Below are 19,674 nucleotides of genomic sequence, written 5' to 3'. Positions count from 1 at the left end.
TCCGATGAGTCCAAACCAAAGGCTCTTTTCAGGGCCACCCATATTTTCTGTAAAAGAGCTTGACATTTGTTAATAATGTCGGATGGCAGGAAAATGCAAAACTTAATAGGAAAACTTTTGGCTTCATATAGTGGCATATATGGATTCCAGGTCAAAAACCCTTATGTAAAATTTGGTCAATTTAGCTCATTTTTCAACTTTTTCACTGAAATTACTACGTTTAATTCTTTAGCACTTGGTCTACTAATACCTCACTCATCCTATTGTATGTTTAAAATCCTGGTATTAACATAAGTAAGGCTTATTGGAATAAATGTTTACAATATCTAGCAATCCTAGACACTGAAATGGCTTATCAAAAAGTAAAATGTTTGACTTTTAACAGGCTGTTCAGAAGCTATGTAACCCAAGTGATTTCATTCATTATTCAATTGTGTTTAAATATGTCTTCCAATTGTAGAGGAAAAAAGTTACTTTTTCCCACTCTTGTGAGTTTTTGACTGACAGCCTGTAAGCAAATGGGTTAGGGGTTCCCCAGAAAGAACCAGGAATGGCTTTCTCTCTCTCTCTTTTTTTTTTTTTTTTTGGTGTCACCCTGCAGTTTGTGGGATCTTAATTCCTCGATCAGGAATTGAACTCTGGCCCTCAACAGTGAAAGAGTGGAGTCCTAACCACTGGATCACCAGAATTTCCCAGGAATGGTTTTGTGACATAAGCCATTTTGGGCAAAATCACTTTTTTTTATATAAGCCTAGTGGCAATGGTTGTCGTTTAATGGTCTCAGTAATCAATGATTTGAAGAGAAAATGCAGGAATAAAGGAAAAGTAGTCAAGAGATAACAGTTCAGCAATAATACAAAGTTCTAGCTCCTCCTCAAGGCGTATAGATAATCTGATCCAATCTTTGAGTTCTGCAGGAAGAACCCCACCTAGGGGGAGGATGGAATGATAATTTTGCCCCTGGTGACTTGAATCAACTAAAGCTTGGACTCTGTCAACCTTTGCCTCAGTTCTATGCCGATTTCTCCTCTGCTCCAGACCCTTCATGAATATGCATGTTCCCTTTGCTTAAAACCCCCAATTTTGCTGTTCAGGGAGAAACTGCTTTGGGAATATCCCTGGTGTTCTCTTTAGCTGCTGCTTGTAATAATAAATCCTTTCTTCCTCCTGATCTTTGGCTTGGTTGTACTTTTTGGTTCGATACCCACCAAGGGGCAAAACCCAGTTTCCAAATAACAAGTCTTGTAATAAAAGACAACTTCTAAAGAGAAAAACAAGTTTTTAAACATGTGTACCTCATGTAAACATGGAAGAAACCCAGAGAAAAATGAATACCTCCCAAGGTGCCGTAGAAGGCCAGGAGTTCTCTGGAGGCTTTCACTGCTGATAAGGCAAATTCAATCCCTTATTGGGGAACTAAGATCCCTCAAACTGTGAGGTATGGACAGAAAAAAAAAAAAAAAAAGAACTCCACCATAAATACTATTTTCTGTTGAAGATGTGAGGAGGTCAGTTATGAGGAGGTTACCAGGGAAACAAGAGTAGATTCTTTTAGGCATATTTAAATTGATACCTTCTCCATTGTCTATTGGGATTAAAATTGCCCTTCCTGGTAGAGAGGAGGGACATCTCTGTCAATTTGTGTCCAACTTTTAGGAAAATCAAAGGAAGGCAAGAAGACTTTTTTGGATCTGCGTCATCTCAAATGCTTCAGTTGGGCAAATCAATCCTTGTGCTAAATGGAGTATCTTGGGGTGGCCTATTCTATCCTTCAACACCAGCTACTAATATTTTGTTGATTTATACTGTTGTCTGTATTAATAAAAAATCTGAACTCAGCCTTATATTTATAAATGATACACAGAGAATATTTCTAAACCAAAGTTTCAAAGCAAATTAAAGCTCTTTCATTACAGACTGCCCCAATGGCTCAGGTGTAAAGAATCCACCTGCAGTGTAGGACATGCAGGAGACTCAGGTTCGATCCCTGAGTGGGTCAGGAAGATCCCCTGAAGAAGGAAATGTCAACCCACTCCAGTATGCTTGCCTAGGAAATGCCCTGAAGAGGAGCCTGGCGGACCACAGTCCATGGGGACCTCCACCATTGCAATAACTTTTAAGTTTTTTCTTTTTTTTTCATTTCAAATCCAAAGTTCTGGGTTAATAATGTAGTTAAAAACATTTTTTCCTTATATTTGTAAGTATTTATGCTCCACTCCAGACAGTTTGGGCATCTATTCATTTTGAGATAAGAAGATAAAGATCAAGTTTAAGATCAAGAATATTTAAGGAAGATCAAAAGCAGATCTTCAAGGGTAGAAAGCGAGTTCACAGAGACAGGAAGAGATCAGATCATGTAGGGCTTTATGATCATGTAGGTTTTATATGCTATGTTATGTTTTTACAAATCATTCTAAGGGTTTTGAATGAAGGAATGGCATAACCTAATTTACATTTCTTTGAAAGTTCACTAAGGCAATTATATGGTAAATACAAAGTTTAGAAGTAATGATATAAATTAAGAAGCTATTGCAATGGTCTTTTTGAGAGATAATGGCGGTTTGGCCTAAACTGGGGGCAATAGATGATGGTTTGGTATAGATATATTTCGCAAGTGTGACCGATAGTTTGCTGCTGGATTTGACTCATACTGTATAGGAGAGGGGAGAAAATATTTTTCCCTTTGAATTCTTGGCTGAGACTTTCTATAAGACAAGTTCAAAATCACCAAATTTTTATTAACATGTGTACCTCATGTGTATATGAGAGACACTAAAGAAAAATGAGTAAGCTCCTCAAGATGACCCAAGCCACCACCTTACATATGATCTTTGTTGTTCAGTTACTAAGTGAAATCTGAATCTTTGCTACCCGATGGACTGCAGCACACCAGGCTCCTCTGACCTCTGCTATCTCCTTCAGTTTTCTCAATTTCATATCCATTGAGTCGGTGATACTGTCTAACCATCTCATCCTTGGTCTCTTTTTCCTTTTGCCTTTAGTCTTTCCCAGCATCAGGATTTTTTCCAGTGAGTCAGCTCTTCACATCAGGTGGCCAAAGTATTGGAGCTTCAGCATCAGCCTTCTAATATTCAGGGTTGATTTCCTTTAGGATTGACTGATTTGATCTTACAGTCCAAGAGACTCTCAACGATCTCCAAGACGACAGTTTTTAAAGCATCAATTCTTTGGTGCTCAGCATTTTTTATGGTCCAACTCTCATATTCATACATGACTCCTGGAAAAACCGTAACTTGACTAGGCAGTCTTTTGTTGGAAAAGTGATGTCTCTGCTTTTTAATATGCTGTCTAGGTTTCTCATAGCTTTTTTTCCAAGGAGTAAATGTCTTTTAATTTCATGGCTCCAGTCACCATCCTCAGTGATTTTGGAGCCCAAGAAAATAAAATCTGTCAATGATGGTACCAGAGGCCATGATCTTAGTGTTTTGAATGTTGAGTTTTAAGCCATCTTTTTCACTATACTCTTTCCCCTCTTCAGGAGGTTCTTTAGTTCTTCACTTTCTGTTCAGTTCAGTTCAGTCGCTCAGTCGTGACTGACTCTTTGCGACCCCATGAATCACAGCACACCAGGCCTCCCTGTCAATCACCAACTCCCGGAGTTCACTCAAACTCATGTCCATTGAGTCGGTGATGCCATCCAGCCATCTCATCCTCTGTTGTCCCCTTCTCCTCCTGCCCGCAATCCTTCCCAGCATCAGAGTCTTTCCAGTGAGTCAACTTGTCGCATGAGGTGGCCAAAGTATTGGAGTTTCAGCTTCAGCATCAGTCCCTCCAATGAACGCCCAGTATCGATCTCCTTTAGGATGGACTGGTTGGATCTCCTTGCAGTCCAAGGGACTCTCAAGAGTCTTCTCAGCACCTTAGAGTGGTATAATTTTCATATCTGAGGTTGTTGATTTTTCTCCTGGCAATCTTGATTCCAGCTTGCTATTCGTCCAGTCTGGCATTTCACATGATGTACTCTGCATAGAAGTTAAATAAGCAATATACAGCCTTGTCATATTTCTTTCCCAGTTTTGAACCAGTTCGTTGTTCTGTGGTCAGTTCTAACAGTTTCTTCTTGACTTGCATACAGGTTTCTCGGAGACAGGTAAGGTGGTCTGGTTTTCCCCTCTCCTGAAGAATTCTCCACAATTTGTTGTGATCCACACAGTCAAAGGCTTTAGTATAGTTAATGAAACAAAAGTAGATGTTTTTCTGGAACTGACTTGCTTTCTCCATGATCCAATGAATGTTTGCAATTCGATTTCTGGTTCCTCTGCCTCTTTGAAAGCCAGCGTGTACATCTGGAAGTTCTTGGTTCACGTACTGCTGAAGCCTAGCTTGAAGGATTTTGAGCATAACCTTGCTAACATGAAGTGAGCTCAATTGTACAGTAGATTAAACATCTTTGGGGACCTAAATGAAAGACAAAACAAAGTTGCATGAGGGCAGGGGTTTGGGGCACGGTTGCCATTAGAAGTTTTCCCAAAAAATGTATAGTAAACAAAGGTAAGGGACCTCCCCAGTGGCTCACAGGTAAAGAATCCACCTGCAATGCAGGAGATGCAGGTTTGATGCCTGGGTCTGGAGGATTCCCTGGAGAAGGGCATAGCAACCCACTCCAGTATTCTTGTGGGGAAAATCTCATGGACAGAGGCTGGTGGGCTACAGTCCATGGGGTCACAAAAAGTCAGGCATGACTGAAGCCATTGAACACAATGCAGATTAAAGTGGGTGGTTTTTCCCTGCTGCTACTGCTAAGTCACTTCAGTCGTGTCCGACTCTGTGTGACCCCATAGACGGAAGCCCACCAGGCTCCCCCATCCCTGGGATTCTCCAGGCAAGAACACTGGAGTGGGTTGCCATTTCCTTCTCCAATGTGTGAAAGTGGAAAGTGAAAGTGAAGTCGCTCAGTTGCGTCCGACCCTTAGCGACCCCACGGACTGCAGCCCACCAGGCTCCTCCATCCATGGGATTTTCCAGGCAAGAGTACTGGAGTTTTTCCCAGAATCTTCTTTTTTTTTTTTTTTTTTTACAATTTAGAATCATCCTTCTCTGCTTAGTATGGAGAGAAAGACATAAATGGAGCTTTCCTCTATAAGTGTCTCTTACAAAAGTATAATTTTTGTTTTCATAAATTCTCCTGTCTATGCTGTTTCTCAAAAATAATTCAAAATAATCCTTATGACAAGAGGGGTGGCATAGTTTGGGGTGGCACGTTCAGCTACACTTCATCTTTGAAAGAACATAAAGATATAAAGAAAATACTTGATTTAAACTAAAGTTTATCTTGACCTATTAAGTCAGTTACTATGTATTTTTTAAACATAGTGTTGTCTAAAATACTATACAATAGGAAGAGCATTGTATTTTTATAATACATTGTATCTTTATAGAATAATAAACCTTTGTCTCTCAATTTCAGAAATTATAAAGAATCTGACAAACTTTTCACATATACATCCATTACTAGTCTTACAATCACTAGTTGTTATGCAAAAACTCATGAAATCAGATAGGGAGGGAGGCTAGTAGTTGGTGGGAATTTTACTGATATTTTTAAAGTAGAGAAGGGTTTGTAAAATATATTCCAGTTAACTAATGTTGGGAAAATATAATTTAAAACAAAAGAAGAGAAAATTTATTATCGACTAAGCTTCATGCTTATTCAAAACATTGTGCTCAACAGGCAATGTTTTATTAAAAAGATTTCAAATGGGGGAAAAAACCTGTCACACAGGTAAGAGGGTATATCCATTACATTAGTAGGCTTTGCAATCTGGAGTCAGAAAACTGGGAAACAGAGCACTTTCCCTTGTTGATTACATTTCAAAAAGAGGACTCTAAGGTCCTTGAGGAAACATTCTTGAGATAGGAGGCTAGCCAAAGGGTGTTTTTAGCCATTAAGAAAATTTACATACCTTTGAAAAGGACAGAGAAAAAAATTTTGAAAGAGAAAAAGGAAAGGGAAGGGACCCTCAGGGATAATTAAGCCTCTTATTTTCAATTTGTATTTGCCCTTAAATTAACTTGAATTAACCTATACTCGGAGAAGGCAATGGCAAGCCACTCCAGTACTCTTGCCTAGAAAATCCCATGGATGGAGGAGCCTGGTAGGCTGCAGTCCGTGGGGTCGCTAAGGGTCGGACACGACTGAGCGACTTCACTTTCACTTTTCACTTTCACACATTGGAGAAGGAAATGGCAACCCACTCCAGTGTTCTTGCCTGGAGAATCCCAGGGACGGGGAACCCTGGTGGGCTTCTGTCTATGGGGTCACACAGACTCGGACACGACTGAAGTGACGCAGCAGCAGCAGCAGCAACCTATACTAGCTATCTACCCACTCTATAAAACATACTGAATTTTGTTCCTGTTTGAATCAGTTTTGTTGTTTCAAAAGTTTTTTTACTAATTCCATAAAATTGATAGTTTATAGGAGTCCTTTGAAAATTCTGTAATGCAAGCTTGCTAGAAGTAACTCACTGAAATAAAGGAAAGTAAGAAAATCATTGAATAAAAATGGGATTACATGCTAATGCTGAAAGAAGGGATTAAAATTTCTCCGAATTTAAGCAATAGTTAAATTATAAATATATTTTAAATTAAGCATGTATAAACAGGAATGTTTAAAATACATAATCTTTTTTTATAAAGACTCTTAGAAAAACAAAAGTAGACTTTTTTTCTCTATATTGAATTTTGTACTATTCACTAATGAAAAATTAACTGCTCTTCTAATTAATGAAAGTAAATTAAAAAAAATTATATGTTACCTAGAAAAACAGCTACAAGACATTTAAAGACTCGGATTCAGTATTTTTCAGATTAGAAGGACAAACTATTTCAAAAATAACAAACTTACCCTAATAAATGTATAGATTTAATACAGTTAAGAGTACTAAAAGAATTTCGTTCTTGCAGCTAGATAAAATGATTTTTGAAGAATAGTATAATAGTAAAAATTAACTTGAAATAAACAATTCTGAAGTATCAGTTCACTGGTAAATACTTATATTTCAACATTACAAAAAATTAAAACCCTAGAGCACTACAATAGACTGATCAGAACAATAAAAACTCTAGAAATAATTTTAAGTGAAATACTTAATAAACGATCAATTAAATTCCTCCAATCAGTGGAGAAAGCATTTATTACGTTATACTCATTCGCCAGATGGTTAATTTTTAAAAAGTTAATTATCTACACATAAACCAAATCTAGATCATTATAGAGTTCGGTTATTTTAACGATTCTACACATTATCAGCAATAATAATAGGAACTTATTAAAAATGAAAATTGACACTGAACAGAAGAGAATTTAGTAATACACCTGGAAGGGCTTAAAATTCTCTATTTTATTAGAACATCTTGTTCTATTTATGGAAGTTAGTATGTTTCCTTCATATATTAGGAGAAAAACAAGATATAACATTATGCAAATACTATTAAAGTAAATACAAATAAAAGCAGAATATTTTATTATTTTATGTATCATCGACAAGGTTAGTTTTGTTATTTAACGAGGATGAGGAGAGAAACACATTAAATGAGAAAAGGGGAGATATACAGCCTAGGCCTTGAGGAATCAAAAGAATTCACTGAAAGAACAGAAAAGGAGTAATATGGCTGGCTTGTTTCTTTAAGAACCCTCCCCCTACCCAGAGGACTTCCCGCCAGAGCACTTTGCGTTTTCATTCTGGTCCGCAGACTCTACGCGTTCAAGAGGCTGCAATAAACTGAAGGTACTGTACTGTTCTCGGGTCTGGAAATGCCTGGACGTGGTAAGGGTGGAGAGTTTGGGGAAGGGGGGCGCCAAGCGTCACCGCAAAGTTTTGCGAGACAACATCCAGGGCATCACTAAGTCCGCTCGCTATTCGCCGCCTGGCTCGGCGTGGAGGAGTCAATCGCATCTCCGGCCTCATCTACGAGAAGACCCGCGGGGTGCTTAAGGTGTTCCTGGAGAATGTGATCCGGAATGCAGTCACCTACACCGAGCACGCCAAGCGCGACTGTCACGCGCTCAAGCGCCAAGGACGCACCCTCTATGGCTTTGGTGGCTGAAAGAAAGTTTGATCTTATTTGCTTATTCAAAGGTCCTTTGTAGGGCCCGCAAGTTTTCATTGAAAGGGCTAAAATAACACAATTCACAGAACACAAAATTTAGCGATACCAGCCAATATTTCCCCCCAAGACGCTGCGGTGTTAGAGCACTAACAGAAAGTTGAAGTACGTGTTTACAGTTCCTTATATGGACAACTTAGTGGCTCTTAAAAGAGCCTTTGTGGTTGGTCTAAGAACGGCTGCTGGACAAGTTTACTTGGCGCTGGTGTACTTGGTGACGGCCTTGGTGCCCTCAGACACGGCGTGCTTGGCCAGCTCCCCAGGAAGCAACAGGCGCACAGCCGTCTGGATCTCCCTGGATGTGATGGTCGAGCGCTTGTTGTAATGGGCCAGGCGCGACGCCTCGCCTGCGATGCGCTCGAAGATGTCGTTGACGAAGGAGTTCATGATGCCCATGGCCTTGGACGAAATGCCGGTGTCCGGGTGGACCTGCTTCAGCACCTTGTAGACGTACACGGAGTAGCTCTCCTTGCGGCTGCGCTTGCGCTTCTTGCCGTCCTTCTTCTGCGCCTTGGTCACCGCCTTCTTGGAGCCCTTCTTCGGGGCCGGGGCGGACTTCGCGGGTTCCGGCATGATTGTAAAACACTTAAATCGTAGTGTAATGCACAAACCAGAAAAAAGTGATAGAAATGCAAAATGCCTATTTTATATAGAACCTCCTATGCAAATAAGGTCACGGGTTAAAGTCTTAGTCGATTGGTGGCGGTTGAAGAAGACGTCATAAATTAGTTATGCCCAATCAGAACGGAAGAATCCCAATTTCTCATTCCCATTGGTTAAAATGAAGTCCATTAAGCTAACCAATGACACGTCTTCTTTTTCGCGCCCAATTAGGCTTATAAAAGGTGCTGAACTTGAAGCCTTACACTATTGAGTTTATGTGCGCTGTAACTGTAGGGTCGGAAATGTCTGGACGTGGCAAGCAAGGCGGCAAAGTTCGTGCTAAAGCTAAGACCCGTTCCTCGCGGGCTGGTCTCCAGTTCCCCGTAGGCCGCGTACACCGCTTGCTCCGCAAAGGAAACTATGCCGAGCGGGTAGGTGCCGGCGCCCCCGTGTACTTGGCGGCGGTGCTGGAGTACCTGACGGCTGAGATCCTCGAGCTGGCAGGCAATGCGGCCCGCGACAACAAGAAAACGCGAATTATCCCGCGTCATTTGCAGCTGGCCATCCGCAACGATGAAGAACTCAACAAGCTGCTGGGAAAGGTCACCATCGCTCAGGGCGGTGTCTTACCCAACATCCAGGCCGTGCTGCTACCTAAGAAAACTGAGAGCCACCACAAGGCCAAATAAAGCGGTTAGAAGAGGTGAAAGAAACAACGGCTCTTTTCAGAGCCAACCTACGCTGTCAAAGAAAAAGCTGTAGTTACTGTATATTTTGAGTGATAAAGGTACAAGACGCTTATACTGAGGCTGTGAAGCAACTTTGATGGCGTTTCAAAATATGGTCTGAATTGACGTTCACATGGACTAGTATGTTCAAGAGAGGATTACTTAGAAGCTGGGAGGTGAATCAACAGGTAACTTGAAACCAGATAACCCTAATGTTGCCTAGTAGTGTTCTTTTGTAGTCAATACGGGAAGCACCGGTTACTTTTAGGAAACAGCAATATTGAGTATAGTAGAAAAATCCCTTGAGGGACATTTAGAGTAAGTGACCTAACTAAAGGATAGTTTTTATCACGTGAAATTCTTGAGTTCTGCTTACTTTCATTTTCTTGATTTATTCTAATGGAAAATTAGCTTGTCGATTAAAATTATATAGTATCTTCTTAATCTCGTGTAAATCCTTGAACCTATTTCTTTGGGATACATATATTTGTTTAATGCACTCCTATGTAGACAATGAGACTCAAAATCTGCCTCCCTGGAAGTTATCTTCGTTTTGTGTGTGCGTGCTGTGGCTTCAGTCGTCTACGACTGCGACCCCATGAACTTAGCCTGCAAGCCTCAGTCCATGAGATTCTCCAGGCAAGAATACTGGAATGGGTTGCCATGCCTCCTCCAGGGCCTTTCCCACCCAGTGATCGAACCCAGTGATCTTTCTTAGATCCCCTGCATTGACAGGCAAATTCTTTACCACTGGTCGACCACTAGGTGAGGGAACCACAAGTAAACACGTAAATATGTAATATAATATTCCTGTGAAGAACATAGGAGATAAGTCATAGAGCATAATGGGGACTCATTTTAGATAGTGGGCAAGTGGAGATAACCTCTTTTAAAGGAGTTACCTGATCAAAGACCTACATAAATTGAAAAAGAAACAAGACAGATATTAGAGAACGAGAATTTCAAGTAGAAGTAACAAAGTGCAAAAGCCTTAAGACAGAAAATATGTTTTTCTTGGGAATAAGCAGAAGGCCCATGATGTTATGAACTTGAAGGGGGAGGGCCACTATAATATAGGACTGTGGCTGTGCAACTTAGTGTGTATAAGTAATCAAAAACAATAGTAACACTGATCTCTTGAGTTAATAAATTTGATAATACAAATTAGCTAAATAGAAAATGTATGAAATCCAACCCACTTAAAAAAAAGACACCATAGAAATAGTATTGACCTCACCTTATTATGTGGTTCAAAAACTGAAAGATTTTGGAGAACATTCTTTATAATTCAGTACAGGATTTATTTGCTACTCCTGAGAGTTGAACTGTGAAGAAAGCCGATCGCCGAAGAATTGATGCTTTTGAACTGTGGTGTTGGAGAAGACTCTTGAGAGTCCCTGGGACTGCAAAGAGATCCAAGCAGTCCATTCTAAAGGAGATCAGTCCTGGGTGTTCATCGGAACGTGATGCTAAAGCTGAAACTCCAATACTTTGGCCACCTCATGCAAAGAGTTGACTCACTGGAAAAGACTCTGATACTGGGAGGGATTGGGGGCAGAAGGTAAAGGGAACGACAGACAATGGGATGCCTGGATGGCATCACCGACTCGATGACATGAGTTTGAGTGAACTCTGGGAATTGGTGATGGACAGGGAGGCCTGGTGTGCTGTGATTCATGGGGTCGCAAAGAGTCGGAAACGACTGAGCGACTGAACTGAACTGAACTGAGTGTTTGCAGAAGCCTTTTTGAATGAAATGATAGTAAAATGCAAGAGGCCAAGGAAAAAAATTATGATGATATAGTGGTGCAGGTTGGGTCCTCTAGAAGCAGATGCTTGAGGTAGTTTGGGGTGCAAGATGTTTATTAGGGACCAACATTGATAGAGGAAGGAACTAGGACTGGACAGAGGATGTCAAACTGTAATACAGGCCAGACAAATATGGGGAGCATTGGAGCCTGTATTACCTTTCAGAATTGCCCCACATTGGGTGAAAATGTCCCCGGATCAGGTTTTACTTCCTCACCTTGCTTTGCCACTGATGTGCACTGCACTAGGAAAGGGCGTGCCTTGAGTTGGGTGGAACTCTGAAACTCTAGGAACACTGAAGGAGACAAGAACTGCCTATCTACTAAGTGCACTCTGCAGTTGGGCAGCAAGTCTTTCCTTGCTGGGGATCAAGCTACTGCATTTGCTTGTCTGTGACATACATTAACATGAATATAAATATCAGTGAGTCATGTCTATGATGGTATTTGTAAAACTGACTTTAGCATGCATAGCTAGTATTGTTTCTTTGTTTTCATTGAGGGAATTTAAAAGAGATGTGTTTTCTTTTGAGAAAAATGAGAAGACTTTCTATAAATCTTTACTAATTCCATGTGCTCCAATAAGATTTTAGATGCCTCAATCATTGCAAATGGAAGGTGATATAGAACAATTATAAGGAATATGAGAACGTTATTGGAAAAGACCCTGATGCTGGGAAAGATTGAAGGCAAAAGAAGAAGGGGATAACAAAGGATGAGATGGATGGTTGGATGGCATCACTGACTTGATGGACATGAGTTTGAGTAAGCTCCAGGAGTTAGTGATGGACAGGGAACCCTAGCATGCTGCAGGCCATGGGGTTGCAAAGAGTTGGACTCGTCTGAGCGACTGAACTGATGAGAGGATCTTCCACTGGGCTTCTCTCCCTTCGCCAGATCCTTGGAAGGAAGAGGGTAGGGCACAGCTTTTAAAAGAATGACATAGCCATAGGACATGACAAAGTCTGGTTAGAACCAACGGGATCCAAAGATGGCAGAAGATTCAACTTCCAGTAGACTTTGAGCCTAATATGCTCATCTTAATATTTTAACAGTTAAATGACATACCCACTAGCACCATGACAGTTCTGAAGTGAAAGTCACTCAGTCATGTCCGACTCTTTGTGACCCTATGGACTATACAGTCCATGGAATTCTCCAGGCCAGAATACTGGAGTAGGTAACCTTTCCCTTCCCCAGGGGATCTTCCAAAAAGGTCAAAAAGTAGGTGGTGGCCCAATTCCTGGAAATCTCCGCCCTTTTCCCAAAATAATTGGAATAATCCACTCATTAGGCGACGAAATTACCCTGCCCATAAACTCACCATGCCATATTTACGGGCTCACTGTCCCTCTCTCCCTCTCCCCCAAGGCTTCCCATCTGTAAGTTGGAGGTATAAGTTGCCTTACACAGCCATCCAGTTCTACTAGTGCCAAAATGCTCTACAAAGTCAAACAAAACAGGCCCAGGATTGTTAACCCTTTGTTAATTGGTCATAGGGAGTTTACCAAGAGGTTATGAAAAAAGAATTGGTTGAAGAAGAGGCAGCAACGGTTTTCTTACTGAGTTATATAGAGCTGTGATCCATGTGATCATTTTGGTTAGCTTTCTCCCATTGTGGTTTTCACTCTATCTGCCCTCTGATGGGTGAGGATGAGAAGTTCATGCAAGCTTCCTGATGGGAGAGAGTGGCTGTGGGGAAAACTGGCTCTTGCTCTGGTGGGCAGGGCCATACTCAGTAAATCTTCAATCCAATTTTCCCCTGATGGCTGGGACTGTGCTGCCTCCCTGTAGTTTGGCCTGAGGAGGCCGTCTTAGACTTTGCAGTCACTATAGTAGACTACACGCTGTGTGGTACAGGTAACGGCAACCGCCTCCCAGGACTGCTGCTTCCAGTGCCCCTGACCCTGTGACAGGCCACTGTCAACCCACACCTCCGCTGGAGACTCCCAGACACTCACAGGCAAGTCTGGCTCAGTCTCTTGTGGCGTCACTGTTTCTTTCTCCTGGGTCCTGGTTCACACAGGGTTTTGCTTGTGCCCTTCTGGAGTCTTTGTTTCCCAATCCTGTGGAAGTTCTGTAATCAAATCCCATTCAAAATCCTTCAAGCTAGGCTTCAACAGTACGAGAACCAAGAACTTCCAGATGTACAAGCTAGATTTAGAAAGCGCAGAGGAACCGAAATACTGGATCACCAGGAAACACCCCCTACAGAGATTTTTTTAATATAGGAAAGGGAGATGGTAGGGTTCCTGGAGCTATGCCCCTGAGTAAGAGAGAAAGTTTTAAGTTTACTTTTTTATAGAAAACTTATGAAAATCAGAAGTAGAAAAGTCCATGGCATTGATAAGCATAGAGCTAGGAAGTTGCATAGGCCAACCTCTTTATCCTACTCAGAATCACTGTAGTAAATGTGTCAGACAGAACCCTCAGAAAGGCTTCCAGAAATAAAAAGCACAAGGAAAGAGGCCATTTTCTAGGCTTTGTGCCACACCATAGACTAGCAATATTAGCTTTTCTCTCTCTGTATAGGGAACCATATGCAAATCAATCCCATTGCTAAAAACACCACAGCGAAAAATATGGAAAGCGCTTGTGACCATAAATAGGGTGGTTTCTAAACAGGGTGAGAGAAAGTCCCTGAGGGAAAGAAAGGAAGGAGAGGTCCAACTCACACAAGCCTGAGACAGAAGCAGCCTGCATTCCCTGTAGAGCAGCATTTTCTTTCCTTCAACTTAACTGAGCTCATTTCCTTGAGACTGAGAAAAATCCCCAGCTCTCTTCCCAGATCAAATTAATACTGGGAATTCTTCAGCAAACCTGCCAGTAATTAGGATGGCTTTGTGTGATCTAGAAGGAAGGAAAGAGATAAAGAAAATCTCAGAAAATTAAGGACATCATTTTGGCTCTGCTTAGAAACTTTTTATGGACAGCTGCTGTTATACGAACCCTTTGCTTTCATTTTCTATTGATCCTTTCCTCCTCACAGCCCTACCTGATAACATCCTCCACACACAATAAAGTCATGAGCTTGGCCACATACTGTTGGGAGACTGCTTTCATAAAGCATTGGATTGAAATCTCTGGATATTCATTTATTCATTGTGGGGCCAAACAATATTCATAAAGAACTTGACGTGGAGCCCTGGTGATAAACTATTGAACAAGACAGTTATCTCCTCTTGGAATACAGTGAAGGCAGGGAGGGAAGACGGGAGGAGACGGACATTCATTTAGAATAACTCCAGTTATTCATAAGAAACCGATATAGGGACATTGATGGAAAAGAAAAAAAAAAAAAGGATCGTGGAACAGAGAAAATAAAAATTTGACTTAGACTGAGAGGAATATGTTGTATGGAGACAGGAGGTCAGGAAAAGCTTCTCCAGTGAATTTAGTGTAAAGCTGAATGAAGCAGGAATGAAATTTAACCAGGTATAGAGAAGAAGGGAAATCATTTCCTACCAAGGAAGGAACACTCCAGGACTCTGACTCTAGAATCAGTGTTCGCAGAGCCATCTGTGAGGGGGTGGGGGTGGACCATAGAGCTTCCAGGCCACACAAGAAGCACTTCTCCCTCTGGCAACCTAAACCTAGGTAAATGGAGAAAGTAGTTTCAATGAGATGTGAGCACCCTAGACACCACACTTTCTGACAGTTTCAGTTGGGCAGGATGAGTCCTGGTGGGGCTGAACTCGCAGATATATGGGCAGAATCAATCCATATTTGTTGCCTTGAACTGACTTCTGGCACCTGCCATGAGGCCAGATTACATGCCAAGCACCCAAAGATTCTGACCAATTCATGCCAAGCACCAAAGATTTTTGGCCAAAAATGGGAATCCGTAAGATTCACTTCGAAGCAACCACCCTCCCTGTTTCATAGCTGGAGGTCTGAGGCCCATGCTTTGTAAAACAAAGCAAGAAACGTGCATGGATTAGAAGTGGAAGTGAGAGTAGTGATTCCACAAGTGTTAGCAACCCAGAGAGGAGCCATCATGTTTGAAAAATTGCACAGAGTGAAATGATTTTTGTTCCTTTTGGTTTGTTTGCCAGGAGCAAGATGTTGGAAAGTGGAGGAGAGAATAAGGCAATTAACTGAGAAGGCATTTCTAAATAAGGATGGGCAACAAAGTGCCTGTTTCTATGGATGACAGGAATGGGTGTTCCTGAGAAAAGAGCAGAGGTACAGCCCAGAGGCAGGTGTTTCTTCATGGCTTGCTGTGATCGTATAGTGGTTAGTACTCTGCGTTGTGGCCGCAGTAACCTCCATTTGAATCCGACTCACGGCAAGAGTTGCACTGTTCATAAGCACCTCACTGTTTTTGCAACATTGCCATGGAGACAGCCTCAGAAATGCCTTTGTGAGATAGAAGACAAATGTTCTGCATCCTGCCCACACTGGCCAATAATGGCTCTCTTTTACACTCATACTTTATGGATTCTTAGGTTTCATATAGGATTCTACGGTGGATTTCATTTTCTTCCAGATTTACCTCTAGTCATTATAATAGTCAAGGAGAAATAGGTGACAACCTGATTCTCCACACTGCCTCACAGAGCTACGCAGTATATGAAAGTGGATCTCTCAAAGAGAAGTCAGGGGAAAATCATATATTCTGTTTCATAAATAGCTATTAGAAGCCTAATCTACAAAACACCGAAACCTCACTCTGTTTGCTTTGGAGTTGGAGAAAAGAAAAAAAGATGTTTCCTCTACTGGTTCCACTGGGGATCGAACCCAGGACCTTCTGCGTGTAAAGCAGATGTGCTAACCACTACACTATGGAACCATGAGCTAGCAGATCTCCTGTCCCCAGACACAAAAGTTTCATGCAAAATATATCAGCAAATTATTGATTCAAAGATAGCTTTGAACACAGAAACTTTTGGTGCTTAATTACATCTCTAGTGCATTTCACTCTCACAAAAGCTTAAAATATCTTCAAGTTGCATCATTTGTGAACACACTATTCTTGATTCGTGCCCCTTTGAACACTTCTAGACTAATCTATATTTATCCATTCACTCGAAGAGTATGAAGGTTGAACATGTGGGCCAAGTACTTGTTAAAGTGCTGAGGATAGAGCAGTGCAATAATCAAAACCCCTGTGTATACACACCTCATCCCCTTATCTTACCATACTGTAGTTCCTAGCAAATAACAGGTGCTGAATAAATGTATCTATTTCAAACAAATTATAAACAAAATTAGCAGCACTCTCATGACCTCTCTTTTTTGCAGCTGAGTTACAGCTAGACAATTAGGGGACTGCTCACTAAGTTAAACTGAGGATATCTGTGCATTAATGCAGATGGAAGGCAAAAAAAATGTTTTCAATTGTAGGGGTTCAGAGCATGCCATTTCAAAATATTCTCCTCTGATATGTTGATTTTTTAAAAGTTAACCACACTTGAAAAACAGCAAATGCAAAAAGGACACTCTTACCTTCCTTTTGATTCTGAAAGCAGGAGATGAAATACAATATGCCCTCCCTATACCAGGAAGAAGGAAGCATTCTTATTACCAGAGACTGGGGAGTCCAAGCAGAGATAAATCTTTCCAAGAAAGAAAAACTTCCTTAAACTAACCCTTATCTTCCAAGTCACTTTTCCACAGTTACCTGCCCTAGTCCAAACCCTTCTGTCTTGTCACATTTTCATGTTTGTCCAAACTAATACATAAATGTTGGACTCTAATTGCTCCTTTAAGTCTTCATTTTGCTTGTGAGGGCTCCCATGTACAACTTGCTTAATAACATTTGTATGGGTTTCTCCTAGAAATCTGTTTTATGCTAGTGTAATTCTTAGGCCCAATCAGAAACCCTAAGAGTAGAGGAGAAATTTTACCTCTCCTACACGATCTTTCTCTCCTCTCCCTCCTTCCTTGTAATATATTAGTGATCTAACAAATCTTCAAATTCTGGGGCCTGATTTCCAGAGCCTTAGTGAAAAGTTGGGAGCCTTTTAGAAGTTAAGTCACTGGTGAAAAGATTGTTTGGGGGTCACATAATCCTAGTTGTTCAAGGTCTTCTCAGTTTTCATTTCTCTTTACAATTAATTTACAGTGGGCATAGAAACTGATGGGCTCGGGCTGGTTATACCAAATTGATGGTGGGCAAGGACCGTGGTGGAAAGATGTACCTATTAAACACTGCCTACTAGGATTTTTGTTTTCTAGGCTTTGGAGGTAAGGTATAGAATTATAGGAGAGCAAAAAATAACCAAAGAGCCTGAGTGCAAGATAGAAACTCATATGGCTTCTGGAAGAAACATAAGGAGTTTCCAGTTCTTAGTGAAAAGGATCAATTAAAAAAACAAGCTCACGCACCAGAGCAAGGATTGAACCCAAGTAGACACACAACTTACAAACTAATTTCAAAACTTTCCCACTCACCAATGACAGCAATAGGATTTTGTTCTCATATCTTTTCTGATAAGAAACCAAAAAGTATTTGTTTACAGTTTGGAAAGTCCAGGACTGACTTCATAGGCTCATGAAACATTGGCCCAAGCTTACAAGAATATAAACGAAAAACAAATCTTTGGAAGGCTCTTTGATGGTAAAATCATAAAATATAATTCAAACAATTATTTTCATAAAATTTACTATTTATGTGCTATGACTTGTGATGGGTTGTTAGAACTCTCCCTGACCTTGCAGATATATAATAAGAAAAACACATAATTTTACTAAATGCCTAATTTCATGAAAATACAAGGAGGCTAAGTTAAAGGACGTATAGGATGCTACATGACCACCAACACATTCTGAAGACCCTTACTAAGCCAAAACTTCAAGCACTAGAAGACACACCTCCAACAGACTGTCATATAAAAATCCAGTAGATTTCCCTATATGGCTAGACAGATCATGTCTCAAATTTAAAAGAAGAAAATCTATACTTTTTAAAGAGAGAATATTTTTTAACCTAGTAGTGAGAAAAATCCTTTAAGCATAACCTCAAAAGTACAAACCGTTAGGGGAAAAATGGACAGAAGATAGGAAATACCATACCCATTATGGAATTTTACACAGAAATGAGAAGCAATGATTTAAGTGTACACAGGGCAACTTTAATGGATCTTAAAGTCAAAATGCTTTTTAAAGGCACAAGCATATAATATATCATTCATATAAATTTATATGTGTAAAAAAATGTCAATTTTGCTATATGTGTGTGTATATATATATATATATATATATACATGATCAAAATAATACGCAATGAACAAATTAGAAAACTTGTTTATGTAAGGAGAGGAATGGCAGCAGGACATAAGGACAAAGGAAATGAATAAATCTTGTTGTAAGAAAGGGTGAGTAGTTTAGGTACAGGCTACACTGGCAGAGAAGAGCTGGTGGGTGCCCAGAGGAAATCAGGTAGATTTGTCACAGGATCTCAGTGATTTCTCTGTTCTCCAGGGTCTTTCATTTTGTGGGTGCTCAGTGAATACATAAGCCTTCAATGCTTCCCCATAAACCATGAAACACAAGGAAGTTATTTAAACATTTCCAAAAGATGGCCTCATCTATTCCTTCCCCACCTTAAGCTGTATTTGGCCAACATGCCACAGACCCTTCTGCAATCAATAACCTGACACGGAAACTGGGAAGAGAGGTCATGTGACTCTGCTAAGACACCCTGCACCTTGCCTCCTGCCTCCTGCTTCCTGCGGGAGGTATTTACTACATTGCACCCTAATTTTCATTACTTCTCTGAATACTTCACTCACTTTTATAGTCAATGAAGACAAAGATCAAGTCAGTTTTAACTCACTGGTGCAATGAGCAGAATCTCCTCTGCATCAGTGTGTCCTTATCTTTGCTTGCTTTCTTGTGCCAGGTCAGATAAAATAGAAGGAAGCATGGTAGTCTTGCTCTTGTGCAGTGAATTAGCTCAGAAAGTAGCATCATGGGTCTGTAACCTGGAGATTGGGGAACTGGTGCTTATGTCTCTCATTTGTTTGGAGGGAGAAGTTTTTAAAACTCTATTTATTTGTTTCTAGAATAATCTTAAAGATGAAGCAGTTTCTGTTTGTTTTGTTCGCTGTTCTATCTTCAGTACCCAGTAAATTACCTAAAGTACAATAGTGACCACATTTGTGAACAAAATGAATTAATGGATAAAATTTTTTAATGTGTGGCAATATCCAATATTTCCTCTAGAGGGCGAAAGTCACCGTGAAATAGGGATTTCGCTCCAATGTAAAATAATTTTTAAAACCTCGCACTGAAGAATGCATTATTTTTTATATGTTGAAGTTTCTGCTTTTGTATAGAAATATGGTTTGGAAATATAGATTCGTTCTCTTTGTCACAAAATCATGTACATTTCTGTCAAAATGCTGCATTTCACAGAAAATATTACAAATATGATATAACTGAATCATGGTTAGAAAAGC

The 19,674-nt window shown here is 40.5% G+C and overlaps 2 protein-coding genes and 1 non-coding gene across 3 annotated transcripts; 1 reads left to right on the top strand and 2 right to left on the bottom strand.

The window, feature by feature from the left end:
• Positions 1 to 7,484: 7,484 nt before the first annotated feature.
• H2BC12 (H2B clustered histone 12) lies at positions 7,485 to 8,843 on the bottom strand. Its single transcript, XM_055407036.2, has one exon. The coding sequence runs from the start codon at positions 8,701 to 8,703 to the stop codon at positions 8,323 to 8,325; it is 381 nt and encodes a 126-aa protein (XP_055263011.1). The 5' UTR covers positions 8,704 to 8,843; the 3' UTR covers positions 7,485 to 8,322.
• A 21-nt stretch (positions 8,844 to 8,864) lies between these two features.
• LOC129543736 (histone H2A type 1-H-like) lies at positions 8,865 to 9,804 on the top strand. The gene has a single exon (XM_055407024.2). It carries the CDS (start codon positions 9,009 to 9,011, stop codon positions 9,420 to 9,422), a length of 414 nt encoding a protein of 137 aa, XP_055262999.2. The 5' UTR covers positions 8,865 to 9,008; the 3' UTR covers positions 9,423 to 9,804.
• A 6,184-nt stretch (positions 9,805 to 15,988) lies between these two features.
• TRNAV-UAC (transfer RNA valine (anticodon UAC)) lies at positions 15,989 to 16,061 on the bottom strand. Its single transcript has one exon. It is a non-coding gene; the product is annotated as a tRNA-Val (tRNA).
• Positions 16,062 to 19,674: the final 3,613 nt, after the last annotated feature.

Source organism: Moschus berezovskii, chromosome 23 (assembly GCF_049115385.1).
Source record: "Moschus berezovskii isolate FMDL1 chromosome 23, NW_MosBer_1.0, whole genome shotgun sequence".
In the NCBI taxonomy this organism is placed as follows: domain Eukaryota; kingdom Metazoa; phylum Chordata; class Mammalia; order Artiodactyla; family Moschidae; genus Moschus; species Moschus berezovskii.
This window is presented reverse-complemented; position numbering and strand designations above follow the sequence as displayed.

Excerpts from the sequence above, each read along its gene's own strand:
- H2BC12 (XM_055407036.2), bottom strand. The coding sequence starts at position 8,703 with ATGCCGGAACCCGCGAAGTCCGCCCCGGCCCCGAAGAAGGGCTCCAAG.
- LOC129543736 (XM_055407024.2), top strand. The coding sequence starts at position 9,009 with ATGTGCGCTGTAACTGTAGGGTCGGAAATGTCTGGACGTGGCAAGCAA.